Raw genomic sequence first — 21230 nt, forward strand, 5'->3', positions numbered from 1 at the left:
TTACCTTCTGGTTTCTAATTCAGGATCTTAATTTGTCTGGCAGGGAGCCCTTTGGCTCTCAGCAGCATCAGCCCAATGAAACTCAGAGAAACTGTGTTGACAGCCAGCTGAGGTTGCAGAATATATGATCCTTCGCAACTTGAGATGATAACGTAACAACGTGCTGAATGTTTTTTTCATTGTTGGAAGAGGCAGCAGTGCACAAAACCCTGTAGGTTCAAGAGGTGCTGAAAAGGGAAACAATTGAATCATTCAGGCCTGGGAGAAATTACTGTCCCCCCAAATCTGCTACAAAGGATTTTTGCCTGTAAGGGACAACAGAGCTGAAATTTCAGCTCTAAAACTGCATTTGTTTTCAGTTTAGTATTGACCACACTGTAGTACCGATATGCCATTCCAGACATGAAAAGAATGGAAATAACACACAAATGTTTGAAAAGATGGACATAACTCTGACTGACACAAAAAGAAATCTGAAAATGATTATTTAAAGTGACACCCTAGTTTCTATTCTGAAATTAGAGACTTACAGGTTTTAATAGGTTTCCTGGGTCCTTTTAACAGTTTTCACACTATATTCCAAATGAATTGTGTATTTTAATTGTTGCACTGATTACCTTTATATTTAATCACTGAAGAAAGCATTTACCAGAGTAGAGTGGAAATCTATCGATCAACCAAAGCATCTGTGATTAAGTGCAGCAAAAATGAATCTAAATTAAATTCAAATATTTAAAAAAAACACATAAATCATTACCGTGCAGCTGATTGCTTTTTAGTAGTCGCATAATAAGTTTTAATGGAGACCATCTGTTTATAATCAAGGTGTGACAAGTGATTTACACATTAAAATACATGTGTAACTGGAAGGTCAAGCAGCTGGTGGGTCGATTTCCTGTCAAGAACTGCATCATGAATACAAAAAATCTAAATAATTCCATGTCAATGTTACTAAAAAGCACAAATGCGGACAGATACAAGAAGATTTTCAAAGCACCAAATATCCCTCAGAAAACAGTAACTCAACAGTGTCTAACGGACTCTGCAGTGGGAGACAGACACACTGATTAACCAGGAACACTAAACAAATAGCCTAGAGTTCATTATTTGGCTGAAAGTTCCACACAAAGTTGAGTCAATTTCTAAATCAATGGCAACAGAGCAACTCCTGACTAAGCATTTATACAACAAAGTAATCTTTGTTTTTTCTGGTTTTCAGCTTTTAGAAAATACCTGTTCAGATTAACAAATGCCTACATGGGTTGCTGTAGACCATAGCAATCACGTACAATGATATATATCCATCTATGATGCAGGTATAATCGGAACTTGGTTTATTTTCCCTGTGTACGCAGATGAAAACGGGTTTAGGGTAAAGTCGCAGGGATTTAGAGTTAACAATGATATCGCATCATTGTCAGAATAATCATCTCAGGCTTTAATATCTCTCCAGCAGAGTCCTAATCACATAGCCTTTGCCCTTGTTCTGTCATATGCTGAAATGTTAAGACCGGGCCAGATGGCTGAGCGAGGTAAAGACTCTGTCCATTTCCTTTGCATGCGTGACTGGAGCTGAAAATAACTTCCTTAAAAGTGTAGTTTAGGGGATATTCCATAAAGGTGAAGCGGGCTGACGGAGGTCTATATTAATTCCAGTGCATTACTCCAGGTCTAAAAGAGAGAGCATTCTACTGAACTGAAATAACATACACTAAGAGCTTGTTGCATAACCACAGAAAGCAGTGAAATATGCTCTAGATGTAGCCTTGGCCATCAATTATGGATCAACTTTGAAAAAGGATCTATTTTTCTCCTGAATATTACTTCTCACACTCAGGTAACTTCAGAGCTCACTTTTCACAATGTGAGGTAGGACAGTGTGTGCGAAATGACCCATTATATTTTTATTATCAATTCATTTCTGAATAAATCGTTGGTCTATAAGCAAATAATAAATCACTTTCAAGATTTCAACAATTAATTAATCAGTTGACAGAAATTTAATCAGAAACTGCACTAATTTGAGTGATTTTTTTGTCGAAAAATGCCAAAATGTAATAGTTCTATATTTTAAAATGTGATTAATTTGCTTGATTTGATTGGACTTCAAATATTTTCCATTGTTTTTTAATGTCTTATGGACCAAACAATTTATTGAGTAATTGAGAAAAAAAATTATCAGATTAATACATAATCAATAATAGTCATCTACTGTAGTTTGGTATATATGGTGAAAATAATACATTGTTGTAGACGAACCCACAGCTGTGGGCATGAAGTCACACGGACTAACATGTACAGTAACCCATTGTCAACCAGCATCGTCAGTGCTACATGGATCCACGCGGGGAAACCTGACTGACAGCAGTTCACAGAGTCATATTTATATATCAATCTCATCTGCTGTCATATGGAGCATTTCATAAACAGTGATGACCCGAGACGGGACAGAATGGAGACATCTTATACTGTAATATTAAAAGGAAGGGCGCTTACTGTGTCGTTCCACCACCTTATGTCCTTGAGTAGGACACAAGCACAGTTTCAGCTCCTTTTCACTCATACATGCCACCATAGTTACAAAATGATTTGCATAATTATATATATAGCTTATACAGATTGCTTTGGCAGCAGACGGCCAGAAAATGGATTTAAAAACTAGTTACGTTTTTGAATTCATGCTTTAAAAAAAAAATTCACAGACTTCCTTTCACACCACAATCAAAATGCACCACACCACCTAAAAAGTTTGGCGTCTGTCCAGTTGTTCAGTTCCCACTAGAGTCTGATTGACAGCTTTCACGCCAATCTAAACAAGTGGCACTAAACAGGGAACACATACCAGAGTTCATTTGAACTAAACGGGTTAGGCAGGTCAATCAATCAGGTCAAAAGATATTCATGTTACAATCACAGACAAAGGAAACCAGAAAATATAAGCTGGAACCAGTGATTTTAAATCAATTATTATTGTTTCAGATAAATTAGGCCCCATGCCGAGCTTAGCCCACCTTTTTCTCTCACTAATGCTGTGACAGCCATCCATTATTATTTTCAAAAACTCATCCAGAATAACAAACTCCTCATCGCAGCCAACGTCCATCCTCTCCCAGACTAAGACTGTGCTAGTTCGCCTGTTGCCCGGCCAAAGGAGACGTGATCCTGATAATATGGCTCTGCTACCATGGAGACCGGTGTGACTCTGCATCTTAATGGACTTCTTCACATAAGCCCCGCCTCTTAATTATTCATTAGGCCCTCCAGAGAAACAGGCCCTGCTGCTGCAGCTTCACCACCTTACTGGTGTGAATCCAGCCCGTAACCAGATATCAAGAGCTCACGCCATGGTTTGAGACAGGCTTTTCCTGCAGCTATGTTCAGGAAGTGTATCTAAAATGTTAATGTTTTCTTTATTGAGTCACTGATGGTCTCAAACAGTTCTTCAAGGGGACTAAATTCAAGGTTTTGTTATATAAATCTTTACATATTCACATGGATAGTCGAAGAGAGACTAAAAAGGCTTTCTGTAACTTTCACAATCGGTTATTAATAAACATATCTGATAGTAAGGGTGCCATGATCATTGATACAGCCTTTGTGTAATGGTGAGAAAAATGTAAAAAAAAAAAATTGCTTCGGTTGGTCGGTCATCCAGTAAGCCACATGACAAGATCAAGAAGAGCAACCAAGTGATACACTACTACCGTACAGTGAAAGTAAAACCCTCAGTAGCATAAAAACAACCCTGCATTCATTTAAATGAGACATTAAAAAACAAAACACTGTTGGGTCACCTTACAAAACCAAACCTTTTGTTTAGAGGACAGAAGAAGAAAAGAGTGCCACTGGGAATATAGAGGAAGGATGTGGGCACTTTATTGCGATGAAACATTCTCATCTCAGCCTTGCTGATTTGGTCTGTGTGCAAAATAACGTCATCAGAAATCTAAATGTTAAGGGAGCTGATAAGCGTACTCTAAAGTCTGTTTTTTCCACACAGTCAATACTTCCTTTGTTTCCAGACAGGTTTTAGGAATGCCTGCAGTACATTTCAACATGTTCGACATGCATCATTAAGAAGAACTAGTCGACGTCTTCTCCTTGCTATATTTACCTAGACAAACAATATCATGCAGTGTACAGCAACTACTTTGTAGTGTTTTTGTCACATGAAATAATACAGATAATAATGCAGATAAATACTGAATTAAACTAGACTAGTAATAATTATTTAATTTAAAAAATCAGTATGCTTTTGTTCTGTTCAAGAGTAAAATGTGTTTACATTTTGGTCTTTCAAGGACAAAATTACACCATGCACTGATTCTGTCTTACAGTTCCTCTCGAGTTCCCTTTAGTATTCAATATCGGTATTACTTTGAGCTCCGTTTACAGTGACAAATATTCCATCGCTGCTTTGACAACCTCTACTTCTGACAGCTATGTACCTGAAACTTACGTGCCAGAAAATATGTTGCCTTAAGACACCTGTGAGCTGTCATTACCAATCTTAGCTGCAGCAGAACTGAAGAATATAACAGCATTTTAAGTTATTGCTTAGATTTTTTTTTCCATTTTGATACTTCAGAAAACAATCTAGTTCATGTAAATGACTCCTAGTTATTAAAAATATACCGTAGTCTAAATGTACAGTGAAAAACAGAGGGAAACAAATCTTCATTCGCCAGTCCTTAAAGCAGCCACTGTGTGTTGTGCACGTCTTCATCTTCTTCTGTCCCTAGAATAAAATGCCATACGAGTGTAACGTACCGTGTTTGCGTTGAATTTTAATCTCATAAAAACTCACTGAAAAGTTCCATAAACAAGTGCTGTTTTAGTCCTAATTTGTTTAATTTAATTAAATAATCTCATATTTTAAGCATGATGTAAAGCAAATGCTAACTATTATGCAACATCAGCTTATCCTAACAGGACTCATCACTCAGTAACACGCTGTGAACCACGGAGGTTAAAGCCTAGCACCTGACAAACCTTGACCTCTATAGCTCCACGCTGGAAGCCAAAATCCCATCAACGCTGACTGTGGGGTGCCATTGAGGACCGAGCAGAGTCCCTGGACAGAGTGGCCACGAAAGCTACCGTGTCCCTCCACACTGGTGAGAATCAGTGAACTCTTGACTGCCCTCACAAAAGGAATCACCTCAGCACTTTTGGAGCCAGGAGAAACAAAATATGCTGAATTTCACACCGTTGTCATGGAAAAAGAAGCCAAGTAGGAGGTGACAAAAAGTTGGATTTATTCATTGTACTGTTTCTCCAGCTGTCTTGCTTTAGTGGACAAGCACTCCTTGTTTGTATTGAGAAGTAGTTCTATATGGAGTCAATTTTAATTTTCTTTTAAATTTAAAATGTATAGACAACAAAACATACAGCCAAAAAGGAAGCAACAGACAGAGCAGTCTCTCAACAGTAAGTGCTCTCAACATTTAGCATATAAACAGCCAAGCGCTTTGCATGAAGTAAAACCAGCGATACACTGGGTTTTTTATGTCTTTTGTTGCTTTCAAGGACTTTGTTATAGTCAAGCATTTTAGAAACACTTTACAAAGCCAGAAAACACACAGGCCTAACTTTCCTCAGGCCGAGCACTGACAGGTTGAACCTGCCACAACATGCCACGAGATGAGAGGGAGCAGACGAGCCCACCATGAACATGACCTGCATGTCGAAGACAAGCCCGGTGACAAGGGTGGGCAGGAATCACAGATGAGGTACAGAGAGTAGACGTGGCACTTCCTTTTTCCTGTCACAACCACATACAAGATCTGCTGTTATGACAACTATGATAGAATGAAAAGATGCAAACACAAACTATTCTATGAAAAAAAAAATGCACCACGTAAGGGCAATGAACTGTTATGCAATGAGATGTATGCAAACATTCACACTGATTTCGCCATGTCTGTGAGGGCCTTCACATTAAATCCAACTCTGCATTACGTGCCAAACTCATAACACTTTCCCCAACATAAAACTAATCCTAATTCTGGTCTTCACTCTTAATGCAATCCAAATCCTCTAAAACCCTTTAAACAAGTCAGGAGTGGCAAAATGTCCTCGATTTCTATCGCTGTGACAAAATACAACAACACAAACTCCAGCCAGACACATTTGTTTCCTCCATCTGTGGAAGTAGCTGCAAATTTCGGAACTACAAGTGAGTCAGACAGTTATTACAGACTTAAAATGACTTCATCAGCACAATACAATCTGTATGAACACACAAGCCTAACAACATCAAACACTGATTCACCAAAGACTTATTACTGACACTGACAGTCGTTTATGTTGTTGGCATGCTGGTACTACAAGATTGTTTGGGCCGACTGAGGTTGTGGTTTCTGTAACCAAAGGATTCTCTAACAGTACTTCCAGTGAAAAAGGCAGCAAAACAACCAACAGTGCTACAAATTTGAATGTCTCACTTCCTGATGACCTTGCTCCTGAGTGAAATCACTCAGTAGCCTGAGAAAAAAATAAATAAATAAAGCAGGCATGACATTGAAGACCTGATTAATGTTTAAGGTTACAGAAGAGGGCTTTAAAAAAAATCCCAATCTTCCTTTTATTACCTCTTCAGTTTTTTTATTCATCGGCCTGGATATGAAAACAGCTTTTCAAGAGGATTTACTGTAGGCTTTGTGACTCGTCCTACCAACGGACACCTCTCTACAGCTCTGCAAATGAGTGCTCTGCAACTGCAGCCGACTGACTGTAAAGAAGTGAATGTGTGTTGCGTGATGGGAAAGAGCCTCTCTTTAGAGTGGAGTGCCGAGGTGGAGTGGGGTTTCTGGCTAAAGTGCAACAAAGACGGCACAATCTTCTCCCGAAGAGCTGATGTTTTTTACCCCAGTCGGGGGAACTTGAGTAAGAGAAGACAGGTGTACGTGTGAGTGTGTGTCTGTGCTGAAAGAACAGGAGGCTTTTAATCACAGAAAGACCAAGTGTTCCACTTCCCTGCATGGCATCCATCACCACAGCCCAGTTCTCCCCGACCCCTCCATCTTCAATCCCTCCTTCCTCATCCCTCCAGTGCCTCTGCTGGCTCACCACCCAGTCCCCCAACACCCCCCCCCCCCACACACACCCACACACACACACACCCTCCAACGATTTCTTGCCAGTGAAGCATGCTACCGAAGCAAAGCTCCTTTTCCTCAGGATTTATAATCCCAAGGGCTCCAGCAAAAAGGTGGCTGAAAGAGCTCTTTATAAAGCCAGGGGCAGTTGGTGGCTCACCTCGGGACGGTCACTACACTCAGCATTAGCTCTCAGCCAACAGGATCATAAGCAGGGAGTTTTTTTTTTTTGCTGGGTCACACTGAATAAGATAAGATATCCTTTACCTTCCCCTGTAGGAAAATTTGTCCTGAACACCCACCACAAAACCGAATCACAGACACGAAGACCTTTTGACAAGCCTCTTGTTTAAAGTACACACAATCACATTTGAAGCCTGCATGATAATGACACAAAATACATCTCATATGATCAAATCAGCATGTCCTAACCTGATTACACAAGACTACTAATGGTGCTGACTGAAAATTACTGGACTGCACTGGTGAGCTAAGTGCTTCAGCAATGAGCCACGGTGACCTAATACACACCCGAGCAGAAAATCTAGCTCCTCTTCCTCCTTATTTCCTAGTTACTGACTGTCACACTAGTCTTGCTGCAACACAATAAAAGCACAATATGCATTTAACTCAAGTTATAGCTAATTTACAGACCATTTTCATTTTCAACCCAGGTAAAACACACAGGTGCTAACATTTTTCCAGGTAAGACTGAAAGCACTGTGGGCCTGAATTAACATGATTTACTTCCAGAGAATGTTATCTGAGACTGTGTCACCAAAACGCACCATCATCTCTGGCAGCTGCAAGACAACCCCAGAGCAAACATACCCCCCCTCCTCTCTCGCTTCTGCACAACAAGGTGAAATACTGTTTTAAAAAAAAGCTGTAGTGAGACACAAACACACTCTCAGACTCTCAGTGCGGCTGAAACTGCTACCTTGCTTTCTCCTCGGTGAATATCGGACACAAAGTGGAAGTAATGAGCACTTAAACAATAGCTGCGAGCACTTTGCGGTGAATTACAGACACCGGCTGAGGGGCGCATCAGTAACGAGGCGCAGCTGTAAACAGGTAGCTTGATTACGAGGAACGACTTGAGAGTTGAACGCGTTTCTTTTACCAACCTGTTCGAGACGTGGTACCTTAGTGCAAAAAGATGATGTCAATGCCCGCATTAACACGCTGATACTATCACTTCTTATACGGTAGCGTAAGGCTGCTGTGGAGTAACAATGGGACCCCCTGCTCGCTGCGGCGATTAACGTCCTGATTTCCTTAAAAAAAAAAAAAACCAGCTAGCGTTGAGGTTAGCTTCAATGTGGCTAACCGAGCAAAATGCTAAAAAGCTCCCGCAGTTTAATGCCTCGCGTTAGCTTTTAGTTTTAAGGCTTGAGAGGGGGCTAGCTGCCTCGGTCGACCACCACACATTTCACAACAAAAAACACACACACCGCCGCAATGACAAGTCGCCCACTCCCGAGCACACACAGCTAAAAACACTGCGCCGCTTCTTGTTCTTCCTCCAGCGTTCAATTCCTCAACAACGGAGCACACAGCGAGCCCCGGAGCCGAGGGAGGGCTTACCTGTTCTTACTTCTATCTGTAGCCCGAGGAGGTGTTTTACGACGGGGGGGGTAAGAGTTGAAATATCCAGTGAAAGGGCGAGCGGGGACGTCGCTGTGAGGAGCAGACTGGAAAGGTGAGATTCCCAGCACCACAGCGCACGAGCCTCTGTGCTCGCTCTGCCCACTTGCAGAACGAGACTGGCCGTTAGGGGCCGTCTGCGTGTTCACGTCCCGCAACGTAACGCACAGACTGACGACCCCCACCATTTTATTAGAAAAATGGTTTTTATGCGACAATGTAAACTTCCTCTTACATTATTACAAATTTTTAAAAAAAAGCGCTTTATTTTATTTGTCTGTTCTGGGCTACTGTAGAAATATTGTGGTTCAACATAGCTGACTTAAAAAGAGGACGCTCTCTGTGTGAGATAAAAATGGCTAATTCTATTATTATTTTCATTTTCAGGCGATTATACACTTAAAAAAAACCTGCCAACAGATTCTCCTAAATGTTACACATTGTACCTTTAAGTACATTTTGGTAATAATGATTTTGATTAAGTAGCATTAGTAGTAGAGATCTGAATAATATTGAAAGAGGCATTCTTGAAATAAAGTTAAAATACTTTAACTGTATCATGAATATGAGAAAACTGCTTTTTAAGAATCAGCCAATAATTAACAGCAATATTTTAGGTCTCAAGACTTCAAACAAACCTTGTACAATTTAATTATTATATGCCACAGCTTGCAATGAACCAAAATGAAGGACAGACAAAAGACACAATTCTTGCTTTAATCTTTGATTACTACCAGGCCTGTGTGGTGGGTATAATGTGAGCCCTAGTGACTGTTTTTCAGTAACCCACAAAAGGTAGTTTAACAGAAAAGGTGGAAATAAAACAGGACGGTCCCTAACTACACATTCATGCTGTCACAGACCAATAAAAGCTTTGTGCTTACTGCCATCTGCTGGCAGTCAGGCGCTACAGACAAGTGTTAAACGGTATAGCACTGCTCAGTAAGGGACATGGTCGCATTGGAATGACTGCTCTGTTGCAAGTCCCCCTGGTGTGCATGCTGTGCATTTTCTGCCTCAGTTGGAAAATAGTGTGGAAATTAGATCCAAAGTTAGTCTTCTGATATTTCTACCGGTATTCAGAACGTAAAAAATATAAGTTTCTACGCAACCACCACAGGAAGAGCTGCTGTGAGGAGATAACAAACAGTGAAAGCAGAAAGTGGAGAAAGAGCTGCATACACAGCATTCAGCCTTCAGGGAAATACACTGTTCATCCTATACAGTCCTTGCATTCAAGGCTTCCCTTTATTTGTTTATTTCTGCCTCTTGGTCATGAAGAAATAGTGATCATGAGAGGTAATTTAGCTGTAAGGGCCATATATGCTGCTAAATGCATGTGGCTTAGCATGAACATGTTTCCAAGTTTCTGTGAGAAAGGTGCATTTAAAAGTCAGAATGACATGCCTAAGAAGTCTTTGCATGCATTTCCATAAACAAATCAGTAACAAAGAAAAAACATTTCTCTTGAAACATTTGCATGACGCGACACAATAACAATTTGATTTGCTGGGAGACGCACAGTCAATATCCACTCTCTTGTACGGGTATACAATATTCATACATCAGTGAGACAGTTTTCAGTGGGAAAAAAAAACACAACCCCCAAGCTGAGTCTCTGAGAAAATAGATTTATTATTCAAATAAGCGACATATACACAGTGGGTTCATGGTTCTAATCATTAGAGAGAATATGAATACACTTGAGCTACAATCATTTACAGAAATATTAAGTTTATATTATTATCACACGGCTCCATGGGGCAGGAGAAGTTCTTTGATGACATCAATAATTCACATTCATAATATATTCAAATATATATAATTTACTGTACAGACACAAAGAGCTTGAAGGCAGAGGAGAGCATGAATCTCACTAAGGCACTCGTGATTAAAATTACATTTACTACCATCGGTTTGTACTAAATAACATGACAATAACACAACAGCTGGGGTAAACTTGGTTTGTTTGGGTGTTTTTCCTTTCATTATAGGCTGATTTATCAAACTGAATGTACAGTTTCAATCTGAAACACGCCGTGAGACTGTGACCATGTCAGACAGGGATTGATAGTATAAGCCATGAACTGTGGCGTGAGACTATAAAAGTATTTCAAAAGAGATTAGCAATCTCCAAAGAAAATCCATCTTCATTACACAGTTCTAGATGAATAAACCCAAAATTGAACTGGTCAGTCATTGCCTCATTAAGAAAAGGAGGACACTATATCTCTAAAGTCTACTAAGCTGACACTGCCCCAATAAAAGACAAATTACTTTGGCTGAAACACATTCTTAACAGTATTTCCCAACAACGCTCTCTTGTCTATTCATTTCGACCCTGCAATATAATGATACGACATAATCCACAGAAGAAAGGGCACAGGTCAAATAATCAATCCTTGCTTTATGCATCCCATTATTCCTGTTACACATGTAAAATAAATTCATGACATGAAATTATTAGAGTTTAATAAGCAGATTAACTGTAGGAAAAGTGGGTAATACTTTCAGTAGAGCGCCGGGGAAAAACGACCTCTATCATTTGCTGACTGGGAATCTGCTGTCAATTTTTTTTTTCCTTTTATCTTTTGACATCTCCAGTTGACCGTTTGTTAAGCTCCACCACCTTAAATGACTGTTGTATAGCAATTTATAACGAGTGGCGAATTCAACCTCTCAAAACGTTCTTCTTTTCAGACATTAATTTCACTTCTAGCCAGTTTCCACCAATTTGGCCTGGGTGAAATGGCGCTTATGACTGACTCATATTACGCTAACATTAGCTCAGTCAGATAAACACTGTTAGACCCATTCTTTACACTCTTTGCTCTTGTGTTATTGGTTTTAATATCAGTCTTACAGCCCCATGTGCACCACTTTAACATGCAGAGAGATCCAAAGCAAAGCCTAGTTACATTTGCTAAGATATGATTTGACAATTGATGTTCAGGAGAGGGGTTTGATGAGCGGTCATTTGCAAACGTCAATAAATAAAAATCGAATAATTTCTTGGAGTAATATCAACATTACAATCACCATAAGCAAACCATTTCCAGCCTCTTCCACTTTTTCATAGTCAGTATTATTACAGAGGCATCAGACTTCAGATGCTTCACCGTCTTTAAAAAAAGGACGAAGAATTCTTATTAAGTATCTTTTCTTTTAGACATCACACCACTGAGCTAGATTTAAACACATTACAGCATAGTGTTAAAAGTGACTCATCCTTTGTACAGAGAGTATTTACTGGTTGTCAGACGGATGATTTAGTAGATTTTCCAAAAATAGTAAAATACTGACTGTGGTTGTGATGCATTCATTTTCCCAACCTCTTAGCTACGTCCTTGTAGGCGAGCTCGATTTCCACATCGGCTGTGCACGTGTTTGTGAACTCATCGCGATTGTAGGCGTTGCCGAGGTAACGCCACACCCCTCTGAATTCGGACGGGATGTCATAGTTTCTGTATTTCTTCGCGACCACCTGTATAAAAACACAAGTTATTGTAATAATTAAGACCAAATTCATACGATCAAACAAACCAAACCAATTCAAAGCTGGTTACCTTGACAACATGGAGTTTGGGCAGAAGGTTGCAGTCGGCCAGCGTCAGTTCATCTCCGTCCAGGTATTTGCGTTTGGATTCTCCCTCGCCGCTATGGCGTCCGGACTGAACATCATCAGGGAGCGGACTCATCAGATACTCATCCAGCTTAGCCAGGGCTTTGTCTAGACTCTTCTCTAATGCTGAAACACCCATAACACACATATCCAGGTCATCAAAGCTAATACCTGATATATCAATATATTAGGTGGTTTTGCATACGACGTGCTTACCTCGATTTTTATCAGGCCTCGTGTTTTTGACGTAAGCCGAGAACCTGGCAAATATGTCATTCCCTGCTATGTTGGATTCACGGTTCTTTGCTGCCAGTCTGGGATACCTTTAAAAAAAAAACAACAACAAGGATGTTGACATGGTTCGGGTTGCTGCTTGCTCACTTTCCTATTCCCGCATGTGTTTCTGGGTGCGAGGCCTACTTTGGTGGAACCAGCGTCTCCTCCAGGTACTCCTCTATTTTGTTGACGTCAGTGAGAACCTCCCCCTGGAAGGTGAGGAACGGCGGGTGTGTCCCCGGGGCCAGGTTGTGGAGGTCGGCCGGTTTCCTAATCAGAGAGGAATCCTTTTACAACTTCTACTATAAAAGTGTAATGCAACACTATTTCACTATCAGTGATAATATTACAGGTTCCAGGAATCAAACACTCCTTTTCTCTGTCTGTTCAGCCATGATGGCTATTGCTGCTATCACTAACTACCTTGGGCCTCTTTTCCCAATAACAATTACTGTTTTAAGTGAAGGGTCTTAAAATGTGTCCCTCTGAGAATGTATTCATTACCTCCATGTATTTTCTCAATGCAGCACTTGGAGCATAATTAAATGAAAGCTGCTCTGAAGCTATCTGTTAGTTATGGGATGCTGTGTCCAGGTCCATGCAATAAACAAATGTAAACACAAACAACAGAAACAACTACATATGCTTACAATTGTCACAAGAGCTGTGCCTTTTGAAGTGACCGTACAGAAGTTGAAGGTACTTTTAGCCTCATAAAGAAACAGGTGTGTGACTGTGTGGGTTTCATTTTACTGCATGCTGGGAGGGATTGTTCTTTAACCCCAATGCTACGATAACAAACATATATGGGCAAGAGTACAACTATGTAATTAAGATGAGGATTAAGCCAAGAAAACCATAATTATTGACAAATGTCCCTGCACATTACATCATTTATTTTTTTTTAAGATCAATGTGCATATTATGCTAGAAAATTAGCATTTAATTCAGCAAGTTCTAGCATGCTATGTTAGCATTAGGCTCATAGTGGAGTCAAGGATCAGGGTGAAATTTGAGACCAATGAGCCCTTTGACAACATAAAGGTACTGTACAACTCATCTATACATTTAGCTTTAAACTGATGATTGTAATATTATATTTAGGATTTAACTGACTTTTTTGGCCATTGGGAATAAAACACTGACATACTTTAAGCTGTTGCCTATTTACACATCCAGCAGACAGAAAGCAACATTAGCATTCATTTGGAGCTGAGTTTCTCAGACCTGATAAATATAAGTCCAACATTCACTCTCCTTTTTGGCTTTTTTTTTTTTTTACTTCTGAGGGAAATATATGGCTCTTTAGCGTCTTAAAGCTCCACTATGCTCACCAGCTAGTTGCTCAATTCTGTAATGAAAACAGTGACCTGCTGCAGCTGGAAACAAGCCTTATGAGAGTGGTGACAGTCAATCAGAAGAGTAAAGTCGTGGGCCAGAAAACCAAAACAATGAGCTGAAAGACGCTAAAACCCTGCTGAGAGGAATGGCAGAGTTGGGTGTTAATTCTCTATGGATCCATAACTGTGAGCTTCACCTTTCACATACATGCGATTCCTTGTTGACATAGAAATATTGATTACAGCAGCTTTAACAAACATTTTATGTACACATTCTTATGTTTTAGCTTCTCTTTAATAGCCAACCAGGGCTGTGGAAAGCTAAAGCCAATATTTCCTCTAGTTTTTCACAGTGTTTTACTGTAATATTATAGAGTGATAATACAACATTATTATTACCTCTTGAGGTCAACAGTGGTGACATTGAAGACTACACCTTTCAGCCAGAGGATCATAAAGAGGCGCTGAGAGAAGGGACAGTTTCCAATGCTCTCCCCATCACTGCCAGCCTGTACACACACACACACACACACACACACACACACACACACAAAACATGGTAAGACACTAATACTGCTACATAAATGGAGTTTAGACAATTCGTGATACAGACATACACTTTCCATATCCTTCATATACTCACAAACACACTGGCAGGGAGACCCATTAACTGCACACATACACTGATTCACACAAAGATACAAAACGCACACACTCCTGACAAACAACTGAACAAGTACTCAATCATTTAATGAAAACACATTACATATGCATGAAGAAGAATCAGTGCCTTTTAGTTTGAAGTAGTGGGTCTGAGGTTGGGTCTGTGTAAACATTTATAATTGGTATATGATCATATACATTAGAATGAATGTGTAAGTGCTTGAGCATGTGTGTGTGTGTGTGTGTGTGTGTGTGTGTGTGTGTGTGTGTGTGTGTGTGTGTTTGTGCACGCAAAGCTGCAATGGGATACTGTAATGAGACACCAATTCCAACATGAATAATCCACACTGCTTCCATTAGCCGCCTCACTGCCTGTTTGGACTTTTGGTTCCTCTCATACTGTAGCAGTGTATCAGCTATAGAAATCATACAACCTACTGTCCGGTCATAATACTTGTCTGTCGATCCAAAGAAACACACACTTTTACTGAACCCAATACACATGTGTGAGCTACACTTATTTTATAAAATTCCTGGGCAAACAAGTCCAGTCATCTTACCCCATTTGTCAGATTTGCTGTGTTTTATACTGACAGTTTGTCTCTTCTGCAGCAAAATGGTCCCAGAAGCATTTTCCCCATAGTTCTCATTTTCTTGGGTTTCCTATTTGTAAAACTTGCCCAGAGTCCAGAAAAGTGATTATTTTGACGTCATCCCAATGTAAAATCTATGCGCCCAGTGGGGAAAAATGTATGTACACGTGCAGTGTGGCTACAAAACCTTCTTTGGATTTTGCTCTATTGCACGGTTTTCACTTAAATTAATAGGCACCACCATAGAGTCCAGTATCCAGTTCCTAAATTACATCCAGTGTCTATTTTCCCACTTTCCAACGGATCAGGCAACCAGGATATAACTTGTTAATTAGCTTTAGAGGGGATGGCAGGCAGATTTCATGAGCTTCAGTAGCTGCTTCCCCCTGTTTCCAATCTTTATGCTGAGCTGAGCTAACAAGCTGCTGGCTATAACTTCGTATTTAGCATACAGATGTGAGTGTGGTATCAATTTTCTCTAACTCTTTGCAAGGAAGCAAATGTCCATATTTGTCTAACTATTCCTAGGGATGGGAATCGGGAATCAGTTCCAGTTGAGAACCGGTTTTAAGTTGTCCGATCCATCAGAGTCGTACGCCACCAAGTCTACCAATTCCTTTCATCAATGCCAGCATGTTTTTCTGCCAGTCGCACATTGCAACACAGTGACATCAAACTCATGTGTCTACCCTGCTGGAAACTTGCAACAAGAAGGAGTCATGGAGGAGAGGAAGAAACAGTCCAAAGCATGACTTCATTTCACAGGGACACTCAAACTACTATAACTCTACACTGTGTTCAGACTCAGAGATGATAAAACAACTGTGTTGATGCTGAAAGCCTGTGTAATGTTTTCCAAACAGAAAATTAGATGATAGTTAAATTACTATAAGAGAGCAATGTGTCTTAACTGTGTTGGTCAGCTAACAAAAGGACATGCTAAAACCTGTCCATAAGTGCACACAGGCATAACTAACACACATATATTGTATCATAACCTTAGACCATTTGAAGCGGCTGTTCTCAATACTGAAAGGACCCCAGTAATAATTTATTGGGAGAGAGAAAGAGAGAGATTGTCTATACACGTGGGTGTCAGGTTAACACACGGAAAATCAGCACACAACAACAACAACAACATGGCCTGCACACGCTTAAAGGAGCTATCCCCAAACATACACACACACTCTTAATGTTTGACAGATTCTAAAGAGTGTGTGTGTGTGTATGCAGGTTACATTTTACGTGTCCTGCACAAAAATAGCAACGATTACAGGCCGAATGCAGGTTGATATAGTGAAGTTTTGTACAGGAATGTAATTTAGAAGTGAGAATTAAACTGATCTAGTGTCAGCTTGTGATGTACACAAACTGTACAAACACTAAAACCCACACACACACACACACACACACACACACACAAAACTCCCCACCTTGACAAATAGCTCAATATCAGGGTCCTTGTCCTCCTCGGCTGCAGTATCCGTCATGGTCAAGAAAAACACGCTTTGCTTGTGTGTTTTGTTTCCACAAGTGTGTAGATGCGTCTCTCTCCCTCTCTCTCTCTCTCTCTCTCTCTCTCTCTCTCTCGGTATGTATGCGTGTGTGTGTGTGTGTGTGTGTGTGTGTGTGTGTGTGTGTGTGTGTGAGCAGCAGATTTTACTCCAGGTCCATGTGGTAAAGTCCGCTTGGTCCCATAGCAGCTGTGTTAGAGTGTCAGCTGAGGACGAACGCTAACCAGAGTGTGTGTGTGTGTGTGAGAGAGAAAGAGAGAGAGAGTGTGTATGTGTGAGAGGTTCAATTTGTACCCGAGGCCTCAGCAGTGGGGCGTGACAGTGCCGGGCAAAAATAACCCCCTCGGGTGGGTTGGGGAGAGGGGGGGTGTCACTGAAAGCATTAATGCAGTGAGGAGGGAAAGGGCAGACAAGGGTGCCCTGCCCCTCCCACCTCTTACAGCTCTGATTGACAACACAACCGGGTGACTTTGAATCATCCAGAGTCATCGTCTCCTTCTCAGACTCATCAGCACCCATGGGTCCCATGTTGTGAATTCTCAGCGTGCGTCGAGCTGCTTCGCCCAACTGGCCTAAACAAGTGCTGTGTGTGTGTATCCAAAGCCTGATATATCTTATTCCTGCTATTAAAAACACATCAATGAGCCACACTGTTGCACTGGGTGACATATACTTCATTACGAGGAACATGGGCACTGTAGTTTATTTTGAGTTGATCCCACATTCACTGTACGGCTGCTATAAGTACCCCCTACAACACAAAATATTTATGAATCCTCTGCTGAAAATAGTCCCCAACAAATGCACTATTTCCTCCTGTTTGGGTTTCATTTGCTAATAAACTACAGTGACCAGCTGTTTTAGAAAATTACTGAGCATTTTTATTAAAATAGAAGAAGAAACTAGGTATTTTGTGACCTTTTTTGTAAAGATTTACATGATTTAAGCTCAAACTTGGCCTGCCTTATTGAAATATTTTCAGTAAATCTAAGATTTCACCAATATTTATATACCACTATACTAAATATATATGTTGAAATTATCCTGGTGTACTTGCAAGTCAAATGTCAAATATCTGCCTACTTCTTATACTGGATATTGGTATCATTTGAAAAAGGAATTGTTGGAGGAAACTATACATATATACAGTACCACCTTCTAATATAGCTAAATATAGGCTTTATAAGCCCTGATTGATGGCTTTACTTAGGATTGATAAATAATTTACTAACACTTTATTGATCAGTTATCAGATTGATAAGAATAACCTTTGGGTTGCCAGTTTGTGGAAAATCCTCAGATAGCACGTGTCTTTACGCTAGACTCGTCAAATCAAAAAATGTCTCTCAATTTCTAATAGACCACAAGTAAAACCTCATTAATATAATATAAATCATTAATGAAATATTGTGAGAGCAATCTACCAAGTTTGTAGTTGTAAATGTTAATAAGTTGTTTATAAATGGATTCTGTTCAAGATGCCCAGCTGACATTTTCCATAAGATAAGAGTTCATTGGAAGGAATTAAAATTAGATAAAGCGAGTGTCACAACCTGGCAACGCAAAAGTTATAATGATTATACCCAATCTATACAGTATTAGTAAATGATTTCTTAACTATCAATCAAGACATGAATTAATTCAAATTAATTAAAATCATAGCCCCTAGCTACTTTCAGCTCCTGTTCATTTGATGATTAATTAGCTAGATTTGTCTTAATACTGTAGCTACTAATTAAAGCTAACCTCCATTGCTAACACAACGCTAACACTTCAAGAAGACATTTGAAAAAGTCAGCGTGGAAATAGTTTGTATCTACTGGGCTTGGTGCCGCCAGCGGTAGACCTCAGACACTCTTATCACTCTTATTCTACTGCAATGTTCTCAGGATTATATTGCTATGATTTACACTGTCGTGGTGTCAAAGTGACAGATTTATGATCCCCCGTATACTTCAGAGAAACTGGACTTCAGTGTGGAATGTGCTGATTGTGTAATAAGTTCAATGTGTGTGTGTTTTTGCCTCTGGAGGTACAATGTGTAGCTTTTATTACTCAATGCGACACGAACCGTCCCCAACGGTCCGAGCACTGAGTCTGAGAACATTCCTGTCAGTTCAACTGAACTTATATTTAGAACCACAGTAACACACACACACACACACACACACACACACACACACACACACATGCTTGCACACACACCCAGAAATGACTACACACGATGAGGTATAAATAGGAGTGTGTATGTGAACAGCTCAGTGAGGTGTGTGTGGAGGGTCCAAACAATAGGACATTAAGTCCAACCCTACATGTACCACATGCACACACACACACACACACACACATTTGGAGATACTCACTGACCTTTCACACTTATACACAACTGATATGAGTGTGATTATGAGTGAGATTTATGAGGCCTATGAGTTAAGCGTGCAAACTGCATGTCATTCTGTGTGTGTGTGTGTGTGTGTGTGTGCAATATAAGCACATACACACACACACACACACACACACACACACACACACACACACACAAACAGATTGAACTGAAATCGATCTCCAAAATGCAACCTGCTTCTTCCCTACCTTCACGTAAAGTGTGACACCATCCTCTGGATTCTCCCCAGCTTTCTCCTGCTCAGGGGCTGATGAAGATGATGATGAGGAAGATGAGGATCTGCGTGATGACATCCCCCTGTCCAGCTCCGGCTCAGGAGACCCCATGTCCCAATGCACCGTGTTGTTTAACTGCCCCTCTATCTTTTCCTCAACCTCTTCCTCTATCTCTTCCTCAACCTCTTCCTCTCTCTCCTCCTCCTTATTCCAGTCCTCCACCTCAGCTTTCTCCTCATCTTCAGCATGCGAGGAAGACGAGGAGGATGAGGAAGAGGAGGAACTGCTTCGCCTCTCCTCTGAGGTGGGAGGGCGAGGTGGAGGGAGAGCAGGGGGAGCCGGTATTTGTGCGGCGGCCCGTCCAGTGTTCTCGTACTCTGGTATCAGCTCCGAGGGCTCTGCGTACGGCGTCTCGTAGGTCGTGTCGTAGACCCCTGACGACGTGTTCTGGTAGGTGTTGAACTCTGGGTTCTCGTAAACGTTCTCCTCACAGGGGTCCATTGCGGGTGGAGAGGTCACACAGAGGTCGTGCTGAGATGGTGGAGCGTGTCAAGGTGGAGAGCAGAGTGACTGCGATGCCAGCGATGCCTACCTTATCAGAAAGCATTTCAGGACTTTGGACAGGGAAGGCAGATGCCAAGGAAAGACAGCGGTGATCCTTAAAGGAGAATACAACTTGAATATAGACATTGTTGCTATTGTTGGGTGGTAAGAAAGTAGCTCTAGAGAGTTAATTATTTAGTGGCTTGAGTACAAAGTTCATCTTTTAAGGATTAACCCATAAAAATACCGAAACCTACACATTACCGCTTAAACTTTTTATAAATATTAGGCAGATCATTTCAGAGAATTTTTAATGGATTTGGGGCCAAAAAAATGACCCATCAGCCTACATTTATACAGCAAGCACTCAATTCTGATTTATTGCAAAGAAATGAGATTTGGCTGACTTTTGTCTGCAGTCTGAACAAGGCCTTAGTGTCTGTATTATCAACCTTGAGAGTGAGAGAGACACAAGAAGGCAGTGTGAAGTTAGTTTCCTGCAATGCTTGATTCTACATTTCCTGAAAATACAACTTAACTGTGTCTGTCATTAGACCATCCCTGCCTAGTAAATGCCGTTATCTTTCAAAGTCAGTGGCCCCAGTTTGTAACACACGTTCTCTGTCAAAAATCTCTCCTGAAAACATACTTTAGATGCCTTTGGGGTGGCCTATTTTTATGCGATTTGGAGCGTAATATGACCATGTATTGAATCAGCATAAGGTCATTCTGTGTTCAAGACAATTTCTGTCCCAAAAGTGAACAACACAGGTAAAATATCACACAGGTACTGGCTAGGGTTGGGCATTTCCATGCAAAATATCGTAGCAGAATTGCCATGCAGGAGTCAGACCTATTATTCCATATCTTACCTGTCAGCAGTGAAGCTGTGCTGGAGAAGAGATGTTTTTAAAGTATTGTAGACTACAATTGTGGGTTTGTATGTAAAATTGCATGTGGACAATGTGCCTGGCTGGCAAATTGCAAAACAATGCTGCAATGTAATGCTAAGAGGTGTTGTGTTGGAGTTGGTCATGCACTTCTCATCCAGACTAATTTACTACATTATTATCTCACATAGGTATTTTTTTAAGTGTTGCTACAACATAGAGGTACACTATTAGGCATTTCTAATTATAAGTGAACTACTAAAACAATTAAAGAGTTCCTACTTTTTAAATAAAGGTACAACAGCTGTTATAATTTTGGTATCGCATCACACATACAATAAGAAAACCTCTCACCTTTGTCCCGCCCCCCGCCACCGATGCTGAACGCTGATTCGCTGTTCCAACTGCCAGTTTATGTAAAAC

At 40.5% G+C, this 21230-nt stretch overlaps 2 protein-coding genes across 6 annotated transcripts in view; both read right to left on the minus strand.

Moving 5' to 3' along the window:
• mgat5 (alpha-1,6-mannosylglycoprotein 6-beta-N-acetylglucosaminyltransferase) overlaps nucleotides 1-8855 on the minus strand; it is a 93387-nt gene extending 84532 nt beyond the window's left edge. Inside the window, exon 1 of one of the 3 annotated variants that reach the window (XM_051428090.1) lies at nucleotides 8688-8855. The gene's annotated coding sequence lies outside the window, so the exon portion shown is untranslated. Of the gene's footprint in view, nucleotides 1-8227; nucleotides 8359-8687 lie in introns of those variants that run through there. The other 2 variants (XM_051428092.1, XM_051428093.1) reach the window with 2 other exon arrangements.
• Nucleotides 8856-10358: 1503 nt separating this feature from the next.
• On the minus strand, nucleotides 10359-19959 carry clic5a (chloride intracellular channel 5a). 3 transcript variants are annotated; one of them, XM_051428099.1, is made up of 7 exons: nucleotides 19348-19959; nucleotides 14385-14494; nucleotides 12790-12915; nucleotides 12586-12692; nucleotides 12314-12495; nucleotides 12051-12231; nucleotides 10359-11869 (listed from the first exon to the last, which is right to left on the minus strand). In XM_051428099.1, exons 1-6 carry the CDS (start codon nucleotides 19873-19875, stop codon nucleotides 12067-12069), a joined length of 1218 nt encoding a protein of 405 aa, XP_051284059.1. In that variant the 5' UTR covers nucleotides 19876-19959; the 3' UTR covers nucleotides 10359-11869; nucleotides 12051-12066. The 3 variants fall into 3 exon arrangements, with proteins under 3 accessions (XP_051284059.1, XP_051284058.1, XP_051284060.1); XM_051428098.1 differs by having other exon boundaries at nucleotides 10359-12231; nucleotides 19348-19958; XM_051428100.1 differs by lacking the exon at nucleotides 19348-19959 and adding an exon at nucleotides 16675-17016 and having other exon boundaries at nucleotides 10359-12231.
• Between the last annotated feature and the right edge of the window lie 1271 nt (nucleotides 19960-21230).

The sequence above is a fragment of the Dicentrarchus labrax genome, unplaced genomic scaffold (genome assembly GCF_905237075.1).
Source record: "Dicentrarchus labrax unplaced genomic scaffold, dlabrax2021, whole genome shotgun sequence".
NCBI lineage: Eukaryota > Metazoa > Chordata > Actinopteri > Moronidae > Dicentrarchus > Dicentrarchus labrax.

What these genes read in the sequence shown, in the direction of transcription:
- clic5a (XM_051428099.1), bottom strand. Translation starts at nt 19,875, where the DNA reads ATGGACCCCTGTGAGGAGAACGTTTACGAGAACCCAGAGTTCAACACC. An exon ending in ACCACTGTTGACCTCAAGAG is followed by an intron (nt 12,916 to 14,384) that starts GTAATAATAATG and finishes CTCTCTGATTAG; the next exon opens with GAAACCGGCCGACCTCCACA. An exon ending in GAGACGCTGGTTCCACCAAA is followed by an intron (nt 12,693 to 12,789) that starts GTAGGCCTCGCA and finishes TTTTTTTTAAAG; the next exon opens with GTATCCCAGACTGGCAGCAA.